Source organism: Citrus sinensis, chromosome 1, assembly GCF_022201045.2.
Source record: "Citrus sinensis cultivar Valencia sweet orange chromosome 1, DVS_A1.0, whole genome shotgun sequence".
Taxonomy (NCBI): Eukaryota; Viridiplantae; Streptophyta; class Magnoliopsida; order Sapindales; family Rutaceae; genus Citrus; species Citrus sinensis.
The window spans coordinates 9,126,266-9,145,333 of NC_068556.1; the positions used below are offsets into that span (position 1 = coordinate 9,126,266).

The 19,068-nt window shown below is 34.1% G+C and overlaps 3 protein-coding genes across 6 annotated transcripts; 1 reads left to right on the forward strand and 2 right to left on the reverse strand.

The window, feature by feature from the left end:
• Positions 1 to 2,173: 2,173 nt before the first annotated feature.
• LOC102619098 (probable protein arginine N-methyltransferase 1) lies at positions 2,174 to 6,426 on the forward strand. The gene is made up of 8 exons (XM_052436519.1): positions 2,174 to 2,555; positions 2,709 to 3,529; positions 3,679 to 3,742; positions 3,842 to 3,984; positions 4,974 to 5,061; positions 5,265 to 5,380; positions 5,512 to 5,662; positions 5,952 to 6,426. The coding sequence occupies exons 2-8, from the start codon at positions 3,377 to 3,379 to the stop codon at positions 6,155 to 6,157; spliced, it is 921 nt and encodes a 306-aa protein (XP_052292479.1). The 5' UTR covers positions 2,174 to 2,555; positions 2,709 to 3,376; the 3' UTR covers positions 6,158 to 6,426.
• LOC102619391 (pentatricopeptide repeat-containing protein At1g62260, mitochondrial) lies at positions 6,189 to 11,549 on the reverse strand. 4 transcript variants are annotated; one of them, XM_015529437.3, is made up of 4 exons: positions 9,068 to 11,549; positions 8,598 to 8,700; positions 8,284 to 8,352; positions 6,189 to 6,559 (listed from the first exon to the last, which is right to left on the reverse strand). In XM_015529437.3, the coding sequence occupies exon 1, from the start codon at positions 11,243 to 11,245 to the stop codon at positions 9,233 to 9,235; it is 2,013 nt and encodes a 670-aa protein (XP_015384923.1). In that variant the 5' UTR covers positions 11,246 to 11,549; the 3' UTR covers positions 6,189 to 6,559; positions 8,284 to 8,352; positions 8,598 to 8,700; positions 9,068 to 9,232. The 4 variants fall into 4 exon arrangements, with proteins under 4 accessions (XP_015384923.1, XP_024953167.1, XP_015384922.1 ...); XM_025097399.2 differs by lacking the exon at positions 6,189 to 6,559 and adding an exon at positions 7,528 to 7,576; XM_015529436.3 differs by lacking the exon at positions 6,189 to 6,559 and adding an exon at positions 7,901 to 8,061.
• Positions 11,550 to 12,857: 1,308 nt separating this feature from the next.
• Positions 12,858 to 16,146, reverse strand: LOC102619880 (uncharacterized). The gene is made up of 7 exons (XM_006475339.4): positions 15,832 to 16,146; positions 15,625 to 15,735; positions 15,312 to 15,380; positions 14,957 to 15,088; positions 13,578 to 13,655; positions 13,361 to 13,495; positions 12,858 to 13,281 (listed from the first exon to the last, which is right to left on the reverse strand). The coding sequence occupies exons 1-7, from the start codon at positions 16,039 to 16,041 to the stop codon at positions 13,099 to 13,101; spliced, it is 918 nt and encodes a 305-aa protein (XP_006475402.1). The 5' UTR covers positions 16,042 to 16,146; the 3' UTR covers positions 12,858 to 13,098.
• Positions 16,147 to 19,068: the final 2,922 nt, after the last annotated feature.

Here is a 19,068-nt window from a genome sequence, read left to right on the forward strand (position 1 = left end):
CATTGTTTCGTGGTCCCATGTAGACACGTGGTGACTTAGATACTTTGTAGGAGGCAACTTTATGTCACTCTTGGGCAATTTAGGTCTGATTCTTTGAAATTTTTCTATGTCATCATCCCTTTTGAACTTCCCCCTTCATTCTTTGACACAGATTTGAGTCACAATCCTCATGTGTCGTGCCCTCAATATTTTTTGTCTATAATTTACCACCAACAATAATATATGAGAATTTATTATGATTTAACAATTTAACTAGCAATAAATACTTAAATAATATATAAAAATAAAAATACAATTTAATATTACATTGAATAATTAATATATAAAAATATATTATTATTTAACAATTTAATATACTAATGATAAGTACTTAAATATTAATAAATTTGAATATTATTAATTTAAAATTAATAGTAATATAAATAATGATATAAAATATTATTACATATATCATCGTTCATATTGCACCATTGCACCAAACATAATATTATATTATAGGTTAATAAACCTTAGTGCAATATAACACAATGCAATAAAATTAATGTAATATAAATGTACTTTATGATACATTAAAAGGCACTATAATGCAGCAATTGCTGTAACCAAACATGAGGCTGCTTTGTGCATGATATGATGGGTGCCAAACACAACATTAATAAACAAAAAGTTAACACATTTCTTAAACAAGAGCTCTGCTTCATTGCTTATTGTTCTTTGCTTTATCATTGACAAACATGAAATCTAAATTTTTGTCTACCACGACTGTGATTAAACTCATCGAACCAAGATTCTAAATCTTAACGGTGCAAATTTAGATTTCAAACGTGCAAGTTGCAACCCAATGCATTAACACAGAGAAAAATATTAATCAAATTTGAAATTTCACACTTTGGAGATAACTCTTCAAAATTTTATTTCAACCCGTCGGTAATGAGTGGACATGAGGTTAAAGAAAATATTGAGAGATGAAACGTCAAGACCGAATTTTATAATTATATGGGTGTAAAAAGATTTTATTTTCAATATAATTGTAAATAAGTTTAAAGCATAAATACATAGGGAAATGCGTTTTAAGAGATTTATAAAAGGATGCCAATAGTAACATTATTCAATCAATTCTTGCCAATACCCGCGCCAGGAAATTAAAAACATAAATCCAGTAGCCCAAACAAGATGTCCAAATAAGAACATCCACGCCCAGACAACTTTAGTACTTATGTGGTTTGTGTCTGATTGAGCAATGAGCGCCACAACTCCTAGATCCTCTCTTTCTTTTTAATTATATTTTCATAATTCATTAGCTTCAATGACAAAGCTACATTTATTAATTATTATGGTTGCTATTATAATGTTTATTATAGTCTAGTGGTGATCAAATTCTTTCTTTAGCGCGGAAACGAGTTTGAATTTTAAACCTCTTACACTTCTTTAAGATATTTTATTTTTATTAAAATTAAATTGTCTGTGATTGGGGTCTTTCAAGTTTTAATAATAATTTTTAACTAAAATATGAGTGTGCAAACTGCAAAGTAAATAATTACTTCTAGGATGCAAAATTGCAACTAGACCCCACTTTATGTTTAAATCGGGAAACGCTGCCGTTTCGTTCCCGCCCAAACTTGCATGAATTTGATTGGCTCTTGGTGCTCGAGAGCATCAGAGCGTGATTGCTTCCCTCTAAAAATCTCGCAATATTTAATTAAGGGTTATTTCCACCTAACCCCCAAATCTTTCAACATTTGCCACCACGAACCCAAACTTTTTGACGTTTTCCACTGCACACCTAATTCCGTTAATTTGGCAGTTATTTTTAACGGAACTATTTAAAAGTTAATGAAATATCTGAAATATCCCTTATCTTGAATTAAAAAAGAATAAAATGAGATAAAATGTTAATCTAATAATTAATATTTACATTAAAAATTCTTAATTAAAAGTAATTAATAATAATCTCATCAATTAACTTATCAAATAAATATAATTTATCATTATCAAATAATATTTAGAGCATGAACTTCCAAATTTACCTTTTGACAGTTAGAATAAACGGTCAAATTAACAGATTTAGGTGTGGATTGAGCATTGTTGAAACATTTGAGTACGCAGTGGAATATGTTGAAACATTTGGGGGCAGGGCGGAATTAACCCTTTAATTAAACCCAAACACGCACTCCCTCTGAGCTAAAGCAAAGCAAGCAGCCAAACTGAAACCAAAAAGCTATACCCGCACGCCCATAAACCCTAAACGAAAATTCTTCGAAAACCCTAGTCGATGGGCCGTCGCAAGAACAACAAGAGCAGCGACAACAACGAAAGCTCAACGAAAGTCTCCGACTCTAATCCCGATCGGCAGCAACACAACACTATTACTCGCTTCGCAGACGCGGAAGAAGACGACGCCACTGCGAGCTCCATTCTCGATGATTCGGTTGCGGCGCCCGTCGATGGCACTGCTATCGAAGATGAGGCCATGTGCGACGCTGACGTGTCGATGATTGACGGCGAAGACGATAAGACCAGCGCCGATTATTACTTCGATTCTTACTCTCACTTTGGTATCTATCCATTCTGTATTCTTTCATTAGCTGAAACTAAATGGGGTTTTTTGAACTTACTAATCGATCGATACTTGGATGAATGCAAATTTTATTGCTCCTGTTTCTTGCAAAACTCATTTTGGCTTTCTGTCCTTTTGTTTTTGTTTGCAGGTATTCATGAAGTATGTACGCTGAACCTGGACACAAAACTCTTTGGCTTTTGCTATTGAAACATTATATCTCTAACACATTTGTTCAGATCCAATTTGGATGTTGTATTATTTTCTTATCCGACGTAATGGAATGTTGGTGTATGTTGTGCTGTCTGTAGTGTGTAGAAGTTTCTTCTGCCAATAACTTTCTTTTAAATACATTTTTTTGTTAATGTTTTAAAGTTTTAATCCTTAAATGATATGTTTATTGTTAGACTGGCTATTCAATATTTTTGATTATCTGCTTATTGTGCTTAAATGATTGTGTTGCACTTAGAATATAAAAGCAGTTGCAAGATAATAAGCTTCTTGTTAGAATTCAATACATTAATTTGCTTTAGGGTCTCTGTGGCATGAGTTTCGAAAATATCTTGCTTTCTTTAGCTATCTGAAAACCTTGCCTGTGTCAGTGAATTTTGCTCAATCACTTGTTCTTTAGGGGAATTGTTCTCCCATTTTTCCTTCGGACTTTGTGCTTAGAATTTCTACACATGGTAGACTGGCAACTTTGTTATTTGCTGTCTCTAGTTTATTCTTCTTTATTTCCTCATGGAAGGCCAATTGAGTTCATCCCAATTTGAAAAATAATTAGTAGATCATTGCTGACAGTTTATTAAATTGCAGGAAATGCTAAAGGATGTAGTGAGAACTAAGTCATATCAAAATGTTATTTATCAGAACAAGTTTCTTTTCAAGGACAAAGTAGTTCTTGATGTTGGAGCCGGGACTGGAATTTTATCCTTATTTTGTGCAAAAGCAGGGGCAGCTCATGTTTATGCAGTATGTATTGCCCTTCTTTTATTTTATTTTATTTTTTAATTAATATCTTCTCAACCAATATAGTGCATACGATACCTGGCTTTTGTTTGTAGTTTCTCATGCGTTTATCTATGCTCGCTGGATGTGGCTGACAAATTTCATATCTCCAGGTTGAGTGCTCCCAAATGGCTAACATGGCTAAACAGATTGTCGAAGCAAATGGATTTTCTAATGGTGATTTCACTCAAGTCCATATCCCATTTGTGACTTCTTGTATAATTGCTTTGAAAAGTTTAGCCTTTTGCTCACTCATTTTTCATTTTATTATTACAGTTATAACAGTTTTAAAAGGGAAGATTGAAGAAATTGAGCTCCCAGTTACAAAAGTGGATATAATTATTTCAGAGTGGATGGGTTATTTTTTGTTGTTCGAGAACATGCTAAACACAGTCTTGTATGCTCGTGATAAATGGCTAGTAAGATGCACCTAAATTTTTATATCTCACTGTGCTTTCAGTTAAATTTATAATATATTGAATTTTGGACGGTTACTATCATATATCTAATCATTATTCCATTGCAGATATATGAACACATTTCTTCTTATTTTTCCATATTTTTTTTTTCAAAAAAAAAAATCCTTGATGATTAATCAGTGTCATGGTCAAAGAATTGCTATCTTTTTTTCTTGTGCTAAGTTTCTAGACTATATACTTTAAACTACCATATCAGTTAAATATTTTCACACAGTATATATATATATATATATAATTGTGAATTGTTTGCTATGCTGAGCTTGTACTGGTAGTTTTCCATTCACAAGCCAAATTCTGTGTTTATCCATGTCATATGTTGACGTGTTACTGACAAAACATCATGTGTGAGCATGCGTTTTTAAGTCTGTTGGGTCTTCTTGTTACTGAGGGATGCAGGCATTCTTTGAAAGTCAACCTACTCTGAACTTCATTTTACATATATTTAGCTTGTTAAATTATCTGGGCATTAGCTATGTGGTATACATTCTCTTGATGACTTAATCTGAGTACTAGACGTGTGAAGTCTGCATTGAGGATATACATTGATCCAAAATTAATTCAGATTGATAGAGATTAATTGTCTTGTTTAAATGAAATGGCAATGTATGGTCAATTTGATGGCTTTATGAAAAGACTTAGTTAACTTGCAACTTGGTTGAGGCCCTCATAGGACCTTCGGGCTGAGCTGGGTCATGTGTTTGTTTGAGTTGCAGTCTTATTTTTCCATTCAATATGGAATTTCCATGAAGTTGAATTTTTAGTTATATTGCTGCTTGCACCCTGTTTGGCTAGCTACCCTTAATGTAATCTTTTCCTCGCCTTCTGCCAAGTGCTTTTTGGTAGTGCCCCAAATCGAGTTTACTTTTTGTTCTTACTAGACCATGTTTTGGCAATTTAAATCAATTAACATATGCCTTGACTGATTGTAGGTTGATGATGGAATTGTGTTACCAGATAAAGCTTCTCTCTATTTGACAGCCATTGAAGATGCTGAGTACAAAGATGACAAGATTGAATGTGAGTCTATTGCCCTCTTGCATGGATTCAATTAAGTAATCTAGTTCATATAGGGAATATGTTAAAGAAATTAGTTTGCATCGTGTGGTTGGGGTTTCAGCTGCTCTTGAAGTGTTTTTATTACTGTGCATTAATTTTTAATGCGTTGCATTTTATTGGCTCACGCATACTACTCTTTCATTTTACCATTCTCACTTGTTCAGTTTGGAATAACGTCTATGGCTTTGACATGAGCTGCATCAAGAAGCAAGCTATGATGGAACCTCTTGTTGACACAGTTGATCAGAATCAAATTGTTACCAACTGCCAGCTACTCAAGGTTGTGGATGAAAACTTACTAAATGCCTTTTCTTTCAACAGTGTGTGTGTGTTCCCTCTGCTTTCTGAGCCATTCCCCTGAAGATATTAATAGACTTGTTGGCTGATGCACTTGAATTGTTTTTACAACAGACAATGGATATCTCCAAGATGGGACCTGGGGATGCTTCCTTTACAGCTCCATTTAAGCTTGTGGCACAACGTAATGATTACATCCATGCTCTTGTAGCATATTTTGACGTAACCTTTACCAAGTGCCACAAATTAATGGGCTTCTCAACAGGTTCATTTCTCTGTCCTTCAACTTCTTCACTTCATTTATCTTTATCTTTATCTGGACAAATGAGCATTGAATCTGAAAAGTGACCTCCAAGCATTTATGAAGTTTTTTCTCGTTAGTTAAATGGGCTTACTCTAGATATCTGCTGCTTCAAATCTTAGTTCTCTTTAAAATCAATAAGCCTGTGAATCACGGTTCAGAATGGTTTTTTCCAAAAATCTGTACGGTTTTTGTAGTTAAATTGCTGGCAAAATTTTGATGTGTTTTTGACAACTTGAAGTATATAATACAGGTCCAAAATCACGGGCTACACATTGGAAGCAAACAGTTCTTTATCTGGAAGATGTATTAACTATTTGTGAGGGGGAGGCAATAAGTGGGAGCTTGACTGTGGCGCCAAACAAAAAGAATCCACGAGATGTTGATATAATGCTGAAATATTCATTGCAGGGTAGGCATTCTGCTATTTCCAGGATCCAATATTACAAGATGCGTTGAGTTTGGCCATTGTCAGCGATAACTTGTGTTCCCCCACCCCGCCAAAAAAAAACAACCCCCCTCTCTCCCTCCCTTCTTTTAGTTCTCATTGCTCCAGTATCTGGAAAAATGAGTTGGTTTTATTAAGTGTAACTTTGTCTGTAGTTCGTATTTATTCTTTTTAACGTATGTTCCAGCTGATGGAAATGTATTCTTAAAATTTTGATATTTGTACCGCTGTACCAATTTTTCCCCTCCCAGTGAATCTTTCCTAAGGGTCGCTGACCTAACAGTTTTGGCACATTTAAACCCTTGTTCCCTTTCAGAAAAACAAAGCCCTCGTTCGCATAAAAGATTTTCCTTCAAATATCGGTATTCTTTGGGTCCACAGCTGACTGAGTATTCGGCTTTATTGGATCATGCCTGCATCCAGAAGTTAGGCTCCATTATTGTTGCATGTTGAAGCATGTTTCCAGTGCCATTGATACACAGTCACAGTTGGGTGACGATCTGCCTAATTACAGACCTCACAAATGAGCAGAAACAATCATCTTACCAAAATAATTTACTACGGAGAGTTAAACATAAACAGTTGTATACTTGTATGACATTCATTCGCAGAAGAGGTATGTACTTCGGATGTTGAAAGTGCAAGAACCCAAATTTCACAACTTTCGTACCATTTCTCGATGAGTGCCTCGGAAGTCAAAACCACCTTAGTACATCAAAAAGGGTTGTTCATTGGTGATCCTTTGTTTCCATTCATAACTTTTTACTCTCTCTTCCAAAACTTAACCCTATGCAAGTTTGGGTTTCAAGAGTTCATGAGCAAACATGAAAACTTTAATAGGATATAAGGTAAATTACAGAGTCCAGACACTAGGGTTGCTGTTTCAGAAAATAATCCACCAAAATTAAGCTCCCACTATCTTAGGGATATCCTTCCTCATGTCAATTTACTCTTTCCAAGGATCATAGACTGGCTCACACATTAATATGTTTAGCTGCTAATTCAGGGGTAAAATAAACAATTTTCTAACAGATGGCGATGCCTATGAAGATAAACCATTACATGACAGGGAGAGTGCAAGCTGCCATAAAAGAAAACACTTAAAGAAAATTGCTACTGCCCTGAAGGAACTAGCTACAATATCCTGTGACAGCCTTAAGACTACTCATCCACAGTCTACTCCTCTCTTTTTTTTTCCTCCTAATTTACTGGTTATTTTGTTATCATTTTGTCGAAATATGCTTTTTGAAAAAGAAATTCAAAGTTCTCACTTTTATCTGAAAACACTTGTCCATTGGTACATTTGAACGAAAAACTTTACATTTCTTAGCATCCATCTCTTCTCTTCTTTTTCTTACTCAAATCCCACGTCTCCCTTAACCTCATCACTTCAATCTTTTTTCCTCTCATTATCCTCGTTCAAGCAACCCCTGACACTCATATTTAAGAGATACCAGAGAAAAGCTACAAATAGTTAATTCAGACTTTTCCATCCAGGACGTATTTATTGGAAAAAAAAGACTTATCCATCCAGGACGTATTGAGAGAGAGAAAGAAAAAAGTACTTATGAATCCAGGTATATTTGGATAATCCAACAGATTTGGAACCACAATTTTCTATAGGTAACTAAAGAGCTCTAGAGGATCACTAAATTTCATTTGAATCTGAAAAATGAAAAGATCAATGACAAGAAGAAAAACAAAAATCTCCAATATTGACAAGTTTGTAGTCCTCTGGAAGGCATACATCAATGTTAAGGTTTTCAAACAGGGATTGCCATTAATTTGGGCACTGGTGATGGCTTGTTGCTGCATGCTTTACTCAAGTCGTTATATAGATAATTCACCAACGATTCAATGTCAGGATAGGATGTCTATGGATATTCAGCAACTTCAGTGTCAGAATATCCAAAACCTAAAAAAATTCCAATTACAGTCCAGATATACATACAATATGTTCAAGTTGAAGACAAAAAATTGGTAAAACTACAGAAACTTTGAGGTGAATGATTTCCTACACTACCACTATGTGGTAGACAGCCATCATCACGGAAGTAACAAGGACAATAAACACCACATATAGCTTAAATTCAGGCCACATGATACACTGTAACCAAAGAGAAGGCATAAGTCTCACCTCTTGATGGGAGCACTTGATTATCTTGCACTCTGAATTGCATTGTCTCTCCACTTCCTACTCAACCAGCTGAAAATGGAGGCAACTTTATGAGTAATCAGTTGAACTTATCTAGCAAGAGAATAATGTACATAAAATCAACACAAACATATCTCATTAACTCATTCTTGGTTACAGACCACTATAATTCTGTCTAAAAATGGTGAACCAGTTTTTGGATCCCATCAAACATTACTATGAACTTGAAGTCAACGATTGAATTGAAATCGCAACATCTTAAATACTAACAAACAAACCAATAATTATTCTCTTACCTTCAATTAATCTCCTAGTTCAACTAGATCGATCTTCAAAATCCAGCCAGCTTCCCTTCCTTCAAATTACAAACATTCTCCGCAATCCCAGTAATCTCAAACGCTGAAATCCGAGAACCCATAAAAGACAAAGTACAAAAAGTGAGGGGTTAGAAAACAAAAAGAAAAAACCAAGTATAATGTAGGAATCATAAGCCGCATTCCTGAAAAGTAAACCCAGTATAATGTAGTGAAGGGAAAGTCAAGAAAACAGTTTGGAAGAATTCATCAATGGTTTCTGTGTATCGGAAAGGGAAATTAGTGCCTTTTCAGTAAAATTATCTGCTTTAATGATGAGAATTGGGCAATTAAATATGCAATCAGAAAAACAAGAGCAGAAATTTTATGATTTTGGTATCCCACTGTATAAGGTTACTAATAAGAAATCTACCAACAATCATAAATATGTTCGGAACATCTAAAGCACATACCTGAATAAAGGAATTCCCTGTTTGTCCTCACTCAAGCTGGTGGATATTGACTGAACGAAATTCTCATGAGAAATGATAATTCCACATTATAATGGCTGGATATCAATCTCATAGCACCTTACCACTTGGTCCATTGACCCAACAATTACATATATAGCAAATAAACTATCCACAAGGAGAGAAATCTACCCAACTATAGCCTGTTGGCTTCTTGATATTATTGCTTTTCATCAGCAGCCTTACTTCATTTGCATCATCCCATCGTCCCACATCAGCATACATATTATATAGCAACACATAAGGGGTTGAATTTTCTGGTTCTACTTTCATCAATGCCTCAGCTGCAACTTGAGCCAACTCCACATTGTTATGTACCCTGCATGCACCCAGTAATGCACCCCACACAGCCTTATCTGGCTCAAATGGCATGCCTTTGATCAAATCCATAGCATCCTCAAGCCGCCCATGCCTACCCACAATGTCCACAAGGGAGGCAAAGTGTTCGATTCTTGGCTCAATACCATATTCATTGACCATGGATTTAAAATGCTGACGGCCTTCTTCAACTAGACCAGCATGGGCACAAGCACTTAAAACAGAAATAAATGTTATATACGTAGGCAAGACTTTGAAACTCTTCATTGATTTGAAAAGTTCTAAAGCCTCTGTAGCAAAACCATGAGATGCACATCCTCCTATCATTGCATTCCAAGAGACTACATTTTTCAAAAGTTTCATCTCTTCAAAAATAATACGTGCCTCCACAATAGCCCCGCATCTTGCGTACATGGTAATAAGGGCATTGTTTATTGGCACATCTGGAATAACTGTTTTAGTGACCATCTGGTGAATCTGCATTCCCAGGTGTAGATCCACAATTCCAGAAGACATGCTGAGAATTGAAGAAAAGGTGTGTCTATCAGGTTTTTCTCCTTCAACTTGCATCTGGATGAAGAGCTTAATTGCTCCTTCATAGTCCTTATTTGTCTCACACCCAGCTATCATTGAATTCCATGAGACCAAGTTCTTTTGTGGCATCCTCTTGAAGAAATCAAGAGCAAGTTCTAAATTACCAATCTGAGCATAACCAGAGACCATAGCATTCCACGTTAATGTGTCAGGATGTGGCATTTTAACAAAGAGATTTGACGCTTCTTCCATATCCAACACATGAATATAGCCACTAATCATAGTATTCCATGAAAAAGTGTCTCGTTCCAACATTTGTTCAAAAATTTCCCTAGCAGAAACCACATCTCCTGCCTTCGCATAGCACATAATCATAGAATTCCATGATACAATATTCCTCTTAAATCTCACATTTCCTTCCCCTCGATCACAATTCACCGGGATTTTATCAAAAAGCTTTCGAGCTTCTTCAACTCTACCTCTCTGACCATACCCCACAATCAAAGTATTATAAGCGCGCACTAAATCTTCTCCACCATCACATCTACTCCCACATTTAACTAACACTCTTGCAGCTTCATCTAGTTCACCGTTCTGAATAAGGCCAGACACGAGTGCACTTAACGAAGCAGAATCCCTCCCGGGCATTCGGTCAAAAAACTCAATAGCATTTGCCACATCACCATTTTGCAGAAATCCTGAAATCATAGCGTTCCAGGACACAACATTCCGCGCAGGCATGCTATTAAAAAGCCGCAACGCCTCCTCCATCTCACCAGTCTTGGCATACCCACTAATAACCGTGTTCCACGTAACACAGTCTCTCTCAGGCATTATATCAAACAAGTACCTAGCCTCCTCTAAAAACCCACTTCCACTAGACGAAATATAACCCGAAATCATCACATTCCATGAAACGACGTCTCTTTGAGGCATTTCATCAAACAGCTTCCTTGCCTTAGCCATTTCTCTTCGTTTTACATACCCACTAATCATAACATTCCATGTTTTAGTATTTCTTTGCTCCGTTTGATCAAACACTGCTCTTGCTTCGGTTAGGCGATTTGTTCTTATCAAATGGGTAATCCTTTTGATTTGTGCGTGAAAGTCCGAGCCCTGAAAGGAAGAAATATTGGGTTTCGTTGTTGAGGCGTAACGACAAGAATGTGACGGTGAAGATGCACTCTGGGAAACGCATGATCTGAGCAAGGGACTAGGAAGATAGCTTTGAGTTCGAGCTCCTCTTATTACCCGCGGCATAATAATCATATTAACAAATTTAATTAACAAACATCAACCAGAGTCTTGTCCACGCTCATTCTACCTCTATCGTAATCGTTGTTGCTGTTGTCGTTCATTTTCAAGAATTTAAAAAAAAAATGAAAAAAGCAAAAACAAATTTAATTATGTACAGTGAAAATATTCGAAATTGTTAATGTATCGGTATGTTATTAAATATTTTATTTAAGTTTACATAGCACGACTGCACAGCGCCAATATTTCAAATAGGAGAGAACTGTGGTCCTTACAACACAAATTCCTATTTAAAAGACTTGTTTTTCCTAATGAAACTTTCCAAAAGGTCGCTGGCCTTAACAGCTTTTACAAATTTAAGCCCCTGTACACACAAAAGATTATCCATTTATCAAACCAAAACAAACCATTAGCTGTAAATCTGTCATTGTCTTTATAAACAGGAAAAAGAAAGAGAGAAAAAGTAATAAAAGAAAGGATATTATTATTTTACCATTAAAGTTATTCTAATATATTATGTCAGTAATATAATTTGTTAAAAAATATATTTTATTCTTAACTTTTACGTTGTTATCAATTTATTATATTTTTATTAAAAAATGTTAATATTAAATAGAAAATAAAATTTTACCCAAGAGAATAAAAGTTAATTTTACCATTTGAAAAGAAAGAAACAATCAACAAAATAAAAAAACATCTAAAAATTGTAATTAATAAAAAATAATGAATAACATGTAGAATTACAATAAATGGCAAAGAAAATAATTAATAAAATATTTATGTTTCAAAATTAATATTATAACCTATGAAATTCAAGTATTAATCACAACTAAAAACAATAACAATTTAATAATAATTTATAATAATAATAACAATTAATAAGATTTAGAAAACAACTCAAAATTCTAATTAATAAAAATAATGAACAATATGCAGAATTACAAAAAACAGCAAAAAATAATAATAATAATTCTGGTTCAAAATTAATATTATAATTTATGAAATTCAAGTATTAATCACAACTAAAAACAATAACAATTTAATTAAGAAAAAAATTAATGAGAGAGAGGGGCCAATTTTAGGGCTATCAATTTCCTAATTCTCTAATTCTTTCCCTTGAAATTTTTTTACTTTGTTTTTTTTGTTTATTTTACTTTTGTTTATTTTACACTAACAATGCAGTATTTTGGCTTCAATACGAAATGTTTTATGCCCTTATGACATCAGCAAAACATTAGAAATTTTTTAACGTTTTTAACATAAGGGTGTTAAATTGATAACGACGCAAATATTTGGTGGTAAAATGCACTTTTCGACAGAACGTGTTACTGACATGATATGTCAAAATTACTTTATTAGTAAAATGATAATATCCCTAAAAGAGTAAAAGAAAATAAAGCATATGGTTGATTATTGTCCAATAGCATTCTATTATATGCAAAGAGAAATTGGTATAATAACATCTTATTATAGTCGACGTTAGAGAATAGCATATTTTCCTTCAAAGGTGTTTGAATTTATCGGCACATGCTTGCATTCCAGAGGTTAAGGCTCACTTATGTTGCCGGTGCCATTGATAACACAATCATAGATGAGTGATCATCTGGCTACGTACAGACCTCACACATGAGCAGAAACAGCATCTCAGCAAAATAATTTGCCAGTGAGAATTCAACATAAACAGTTGTGTGACATATTCATTCGAAGAAGACAGTATGTACTTCGGATGTTGAAAGACAATATAAGAAACCAAATTTCTCGACTCTCCTACAATCTCTAGATGGGTGCCTCGGAAGTAAGAACCATACTAGTACAGCGAAAAAGGTTGTTCATGACTCTTGGTATACTTTCCATCTTGGGTGGGAAGCCTATAACTCTGTCTTGCCGGGCTTCTTAGAACGAGCTGCTTTAATTCCTGACCACCACCGTTGTACATGGTTTGAGACTTTGTTTGCTTGCTTCTTCAATACATCACCCGTATTCAAGATTCCATCTGTGATCCTTTGTTTCCAGTCACCACTTTTACTTTCTTTCTCTCTGAAAACTTTGCCCTGTAAAAGTTAAGAGTCTCAACAGTCAGTGCACAAAGATATTCACAATCAAAAATTCAAACGGATATTAAGTTAGTACCAAATTCTTGGGAAAATCTGACTCATCATCATCATCTTCATCATCATTATCATCGCCATCTTCTCCACCAAAATTTTTCATGTTCATCAAATCTTCCTTGGAATACATTTGCATGCCGGGTGCTCCTGGCATACCCTGAACAACATTGAAACAGAATATAGACAGGAATTCAACAAAAATTGTAATGATGCATACACTGAAGAGAAAAGATTCTTACCTCCATAGATCTCATAATCCTTTCCATTTCAGCCTCTTTAGCTGGTTTGGGTACAAAAGGTTCTCCTGGTATCCGGTTCTGGGCCACAAAAACAACAATTTAACTAAATGAAACACCGTCCTTTATCAGACATGCAAACCAAAGTATCCTCTATCAACATCATCTCACAATTAATTCAATGGCAAAAAGTTTGCACTAACGACACTGATTTATCGAAGTAAATGAACCTTGATATGAGTATTTCAAGTATTGTCAGAGGCTGAACATATAAAGGTACTGGGAAATGGAAAATCAGTTAGATGAAATAGAAAATCCACATGTCAAAAGTCAAATGAAAGTTTAAAATCACACTCATCCAAATGGGTAGTACATTTTTGGCTCACAGGACATGAAGCCAAGAAAAAAAAAACAAAGAAAATGCTAAAAAAAATTAAAGAAAAACTTACTTAGAATGGAAATGAAATAAATTCTTCTTAAAACCTACTAATTTAATACTTAGGTTTCTTTAACATAAAGTAGTTTATAAGATAAACTGAAGAATCAATACCCTTGGGTAGGTATATCAGAAAACAAACCACCAAAAGTAAGCTCCCACAATCTCAGGGATATCCTTCCTCAAGTCAATACACACTTTCCAAGGATTGGTAACACACAGAAATGCTTTAAGAATTTACTGTGGCTAATTCAGGGGAGAAGTAAACAATTTCTAATAACTGGTAATGCTTTTGATCATAAATCATTAGATGACAGGGAGAGTGCAAGCAACCATAACAGATGACACTCCCAAGAAAACTGATACTGCAATGAAGGAACTAGCTATGATATCCTGTGTCAGGCCTAAGAAATCTTCTTTCTCTGTTTTTTTGTAGTTCACTAGTTATTTTGGTATCGTTTGTCTAAATATGCTTTTGAAAATCAAAATTCAAAGTTCTTACTTTTATCTGAAGCAAAGGTCTACTGAAATATTTGAACAGAAAACTTCACATTTCTTAGGCATGTCTGTCTCATCTTCGTTTTCTTCCTCAACTCTCATCATCCTCTTAACATGACACTTCACTCTCGTTTTCCTACCAAAATCCTCATTTTCACAATCCCTGACACTCATATTTCTGAGATACCAGAGAAAAACTACAAACACATGATTCAGACTTAATCATCCAGGTATATTCAGATATCCAACAGATTCAGATCTGCAATTTTGTATAGAAAACTAAAGAGCTCTGAACAAGCACTAAATTTCATCTGAGTTTGAAAACTGAAAAGATCATAAGATAAGAAGACAAACAAAATCTCTGAGATTGTCAAGTCATAGTCTTCAGGGAGGCATACATAATGGATTGGAAGATTATGTTCAGTTTTCAAACAGGGAATGCCATTACCTTCAGCACTGGTGGTGGCTTGGTGCTGCATGCTTTACTCAAGTCTTTACATAGATAATTCACCAATGATTTGATGTCAGGCTTGGATGTGTAGAGATATTCAGCAACATCAGTGTCAGAATATCCCATAATCTGCAAATATTCCAATTAAAATCAAATTATAATGCAACATATTTAAGCTGAAGATAGTCAATTGCTAAAGCTAGACAAATTTTGAGTGAACAATTTCCTACACTACCACAATGTGATTTACAGCCATCATCATGCAGGTAATAAGGACAATAAATAATTAATCGCATATAGCTTAAATTCTGGCCACATGAGGCACTTTACAAAATAACGGCATACATCTTACCTCTTGACAAGCCCGCTCGATTGTCTTGCATTCTGAATTGCATTGTCCCTCAGCTTCCTGCTCAACCAACTGAAAATGGAAGCAACTTTATGAGTAATCATTTGAATTTATCGAGCAAGAGCATAATGCACATAAAATCAGCACAAACATGTCTCATTAACTCAATCTTGGTATCTGACCACAACAATTTTCTGTTAAAAAGTTGAACCAGTTTCCGGATCCCATCAAACGCTACCATGAACTCGAGGTCAACTATTGTATTGAAATCAAATCATCTTAAATACCAACCAACCGATAACAACAAATCTCTTACCACCAACTTATCTCCTTGTTCAACTATATCAATCTTCAAAATCCAGTCAGCTTCCTCCTTCTTCAAATTACAAACATTCTCCGCAATCCCAATAATTTCAAACTCCGAAATCTGAAAAGAGGGGAAAAAAGGTCAAAAGAAAACAGAAAATCAACCAATCCTGGCATAATGACAATACCAAAAAAGAAACCCAGATGATAAAATTGCCTTTTTGGGAGAGATCTGGGCTTGCTTCTTTTGTACTTGATGGTACAACTGAGACGCCAACTTTTCACACACTTGGCATGTGATATACGGTACGTCTTCTTTTCTAGCTCCAGCCACTGGCTTCTTTGCACAATAAGAGATCGGTGCCCATGTCGATAATAGCAATATTACTGCCACATAAACCAATACTGCTGCCTTTATTCTTGCCATCTCTCTAGCCTCTCTTAAATTTTAATGAAAACTGAAGCTTTATATGGCAAATTTGAAACCCACTACGCGAGTATGAGAACAATTTCAGGGATTTATCCACGCCATACCCCAAAAGTGGGGTATTTACTTAAATACATCCTCATAGTTTAAAATTTCTCATATATACTTTTTTCAATATGCAATTACATAATTACCCCAATTCAAAATCTAATATTACAAAATCACAGATGTTACAATGCCCAAGATGCTTATGCTGCTGTAAGTAGAGGTGGCAAAAATATCCGCCCGGTCCAGATTTAGACCGTACTTGGGTGTTGTGGGCCGGGTATTACCCGACCCGGGTATGAAGCCGGATCGGTCTTGGGCATCACTTGATAAACCCGGAATCCAGATTTTATTAAAAAAATTATAAAATATATATTATTTTAAATATTTATATTTATTTGACTCATTTATTATACATATATAAAGTTTTAAACACTTAAAGTTTATATTTTCATGTCAAATTTTATTGAAATAAATTTAAAACTTAAAAAATTACCAAAAAATAAAAAATATATACACATATAATATTAAAAAATATAAAATTCGGGTACCCGGATTAAAACCCTGTCCGGACCTGGACCCGGACCGATTGCATCCTGGCAGGGTCCAGTCATTGCAATACCCGGACCCGGCCCGGGGTTTTGCCATCCCTAACTGTAAGTTCGTGCTTCTTTTGCTGCTGGTTCTAACACCACAAATCCGCTACTTTCATTAGAAATTCACCAAACTAAGGCTGGAAATTCACTGAATTAAAGGTTATTTACCACATTTACACTTAATTTTTACTTCATAAAGAGAATTTAATATTCATAATTGTTGGGGTCATATGCATTAGGGTTTTAAAAAATAAATTGCCCATGCGATTTTGGTCATTATTGTAGTTGGCCGAGTTATTTGTTTCACTTGCATACTTGCTGATAATGTTTCTTCATGATTCATGTAATGAAACTTCTTGAACTTGTGGAGTTGAAATTGAAGAGAGTGATTTCAAGGGAGCTCACTCTCCTTATAATGGTTATGGGAGTTCCTAATTAAATATTAAGAGGGAATTAGATAAAACAAATATTATCCTTGTGACTACTCAGTTATGTCTACATTGATTTATCTATTAGATCTGTGTTTGGTTTTACTTGTTGTTTGTAGTTGGACTTCATCCATGGGAATTATAAATGAATTTTCTTCAACTTTGTATGCATTCATTATGTCGCAATCTAGGTTTTCTCCATTATTTGCTATGAACCTTCAATTTACAATTCTAGTTATTTCTTACCCATATTAAATGGATTTCAAATAATATGTTAATGATTAAATGTCCATTTGGCTTTTTAATGGTCCATCAATATATTTTTTATAATAAAAAAAATTTTCATTCTCTCTATTCGTTGACAAGCCATATTAAAGTAAATTCTTTTTCACACTGTCATTCACTTAAAATTCTGTACAAAGATTTGAATCCAATGAGATATAGAAGTGAAAACATATTTAGCTTTTATTTAGTTTTATGTTGTAAGCATTATGTTTTATCATGAAAGGATTTAAATCCAAGGAGATATAGAAGTCAAAACATATTTGATGCTTGTTGTAGTCGTGTAATGAATGATTTACTCGGCTGTAATTATGTAATGAATATTTTAATCGGTTGTAGTCGTGTAATGAATGTTTTACTCTACTATTGTCGTGTAATGAATACTTTACTTTACTTGACTTGTGTATCGTATAATTTTTTTGATTGGTCTAGAATATATTATTATGCAACTTTTCAGTTGTTTTATATTATAATTAAAATATTTTATGTTTATGCAGATGGAATTAAAAATTAAGAAATCTGAATACTTCAAAGCAAAGATTTCTAATCGATTATCACTAGATGCAGTAAAAGACATAAATAAAGATCATCCTTGTGAGTACGTAATATCCCGCAATAAAATCAGGGTATGCAATTGAGTACATCATAATTTTTTTTCCAATAAGAATGGTGATTTTATTATTGATGTCTATGAATTTTATTAGTGGTGATTGTGAAGCATTTTTGTTGTAGTACTTGGAGGTCCTATCACATGGCCTTGACGTCAACACATATTGTCAATAGGATGATGTTACACAATTTCGAAAAGCATTGGCTGTCAAATTATTTGGACACAGGTCGTTGAAACCAACAACATAGTGTTATACCTAAAAACTTCATTGTTGTGATTTTGCCATTTTTTGGATTAATTATCATAAGATGTAATAGTTGCAATGAGGATATTGTTAACATATGATATCATTAAAGATGATTTTGCATATTCGAGTAACTTTATATATACATGACGGTAGTCGAGTAACTTTATAAATACACGACTATATTCGAGTAAGTGAATAAAGAACAAAAATTACAACAAAATGATAACACAATTCAATACATCAAACAAGAAAAGTTTCTCTTTTTTTTTTTTTACATCAAATAACATCGGTCCAATACATGTGAGGATCATAATAAGTTTTAAGGGAATACAAGTTGCTACTCAATTATCATAGCTAAAATACCCAAGCAAATATAGTTTTTTTGCTTCGTCATGAAAATAATCTACATCATCATCTGTCATAATTGAAACGGGAGGGATTGGATCAAATGTTTTAAGCTTGAACTTCATTTAAATGTTAAATTTAGAAATATCAACGGAAATAACTCAAGATATTCTTTCCTATCATAATATAACACATAATTATACAACAAATACAAAACAAATTCAAATAATGTATAAAACGAAATGTGGAATCGTTTGTCCATTTACACAACTGCCATCGTGTAATTGTTTGTTTACACGACAGTAGTCATAACTTGCTAAAATATACAATTATAGTCCAGTAAATAGTCAGAGGATATATTTAGAAAAAAATATATTCTTTACACTAATAGAATCCTAGGTGTCATAATGACTACTATATTTTTCATATATTACACAACTGCTATCGTATAAATTCATATATACACGACAAAAG

Coding starts and splice junctions, on each gene's coding strand:
- LOC102619098 (XM_052436519.1), top strand. CDS start 3,377: ATGCTAAAGGATGTAGTGAGAACTAAGTCATATCAAAATGTTATTTAT. Junction 3,530..3,678: donor GGGCAGCTCATGTTTATGCA/GTATGTATTGCC, acceptor TCATATCTCCAG/GTTGAGTGCTCCCAAATGGC. Junction 5,663..5,951: donor ATTAATGGGCTTCTCAACAG/GTTCATTTCTCT, acceptor TATATAATACAG/GTCCAAAATCACGGGCTACA.
- LOC102619880 (XM_006475339.4), bottom strand. CDS start 16,041: ATGGCAAGAATAAAGGCAGCAGTATTGGTTTATGTGGCAGTAATATTG. Junction 15,736..15,831: donor CCCAGATCTCTCCCAAAAAG/GCAATTTTATCA, acceptor CCCTCTTTTCAG/ATTTCGGAGTTTGAAATTAT. Junction 15,089..15,311: donor TCGAGCGGGCTTGTCAAGAG/GTAAGATGTATG, acceptor GAATATTTGCAG/ATTATGGGATATTCTGACAC.
- LOC102619391 (XM_015529437.3), bottom strand. CDS start 11,245: ATGATTATTATGCCGCGGGTAATAAGAGGAGCTCGAACTCAAAGCTAT.